At 49.1% G+C, this 660-nt stretch overlaps 1 protein-coding gene across 1 annotated transcript; it reads right to left on the bottom strand.

Moving 5' to 3' along the window:
• Window positions 1-46: 46 nt before the first annotated feature.
• On the bottom strand, window positions 47-648 carry D7B24_007347 (uncharacterized protein; the record flags this gene model as incomplete). Its single annotated transcript, XM_028641457.1, has 1 exon — window positions 47-648. A coding segment is annotated over one exon (602 nt), but the record flags the coding sequence as incomplete, so codon positions are not given.
• Between the last annotated feature and the right edge of the window lie 12 nt (window positions 649-660).

Raw genomic sequence — 660 nt, 5'->3', positions numbered from 1 at the left:
CATTCCCTCTCTCCCCTCCTATCATATTCGGTCAGCAGAATCACACGATCGCTGATTTTGCCGCTGCCTTTCAGCACGATATAGCTGATGATGGTGCCCGGTTTAACTTTGATACCACGCGCCGCCAGACGTTTCGCAATCGCAACATGCGGACCGATCGCTTTGTAATCTTTCAGATCGCGGGTAATCTGTTCGTGGATCACCAGTTTTTCCAGCGGCACACGGTATTTCGCGATTTTTTCAACAACATCGCGAACAACTTCAACCGCTTTTTCCACGCTGCCTTCTTTCAGGATCGCTTCCAGAACTTTCGCCTGGGTTTCTTTCGCAATTTCGCTCCAATCGCGACGAACAACTTCCAGACCGCGGGTGGTAATACGGCCTTCTTCATCGATCACCGCATAGCGTTTTTTGGTCACGAAGAAACCGCGCAGGTAAAAGCCTTCGTATTCCAGTTCCAGCAGACCCGGCAGTTTGCTGTTGATGTAGTTCAGAAATTCTTTCGCTTTCTTTTTGATCAGTTCCGGTTTTTCACCCGGAATGGTCGCATAGAAACCATCGGTATCCGCATACAGAACTTTGAAGCCGAATTTTTCTTCGATTTCGCGGATGGTCATTTCGATGTAATGACGACCCCAGGCGGTAACGCTTTCCGTCTAG

The sequence above is a fragment of the Verticillium nonalfalfae genome (assembly GCF_003724135.2).
Source record: "Verticillium nonalfalfae strain VnAa140/NRRL 66861 chromosome Unknown scaffold_589, whole genome shotgun sequence".
NCBI classification, from domain to species: Eukaryota; Fungi; Ascomycota; class Sordariomycetes; order Glomerellales; family Plectosphaerellaceae; genus Verticillium; species Verticillium nonalfalfae.
This window is presented reverse-complemented; position numbering and strand designations above follow the sequence as displayed.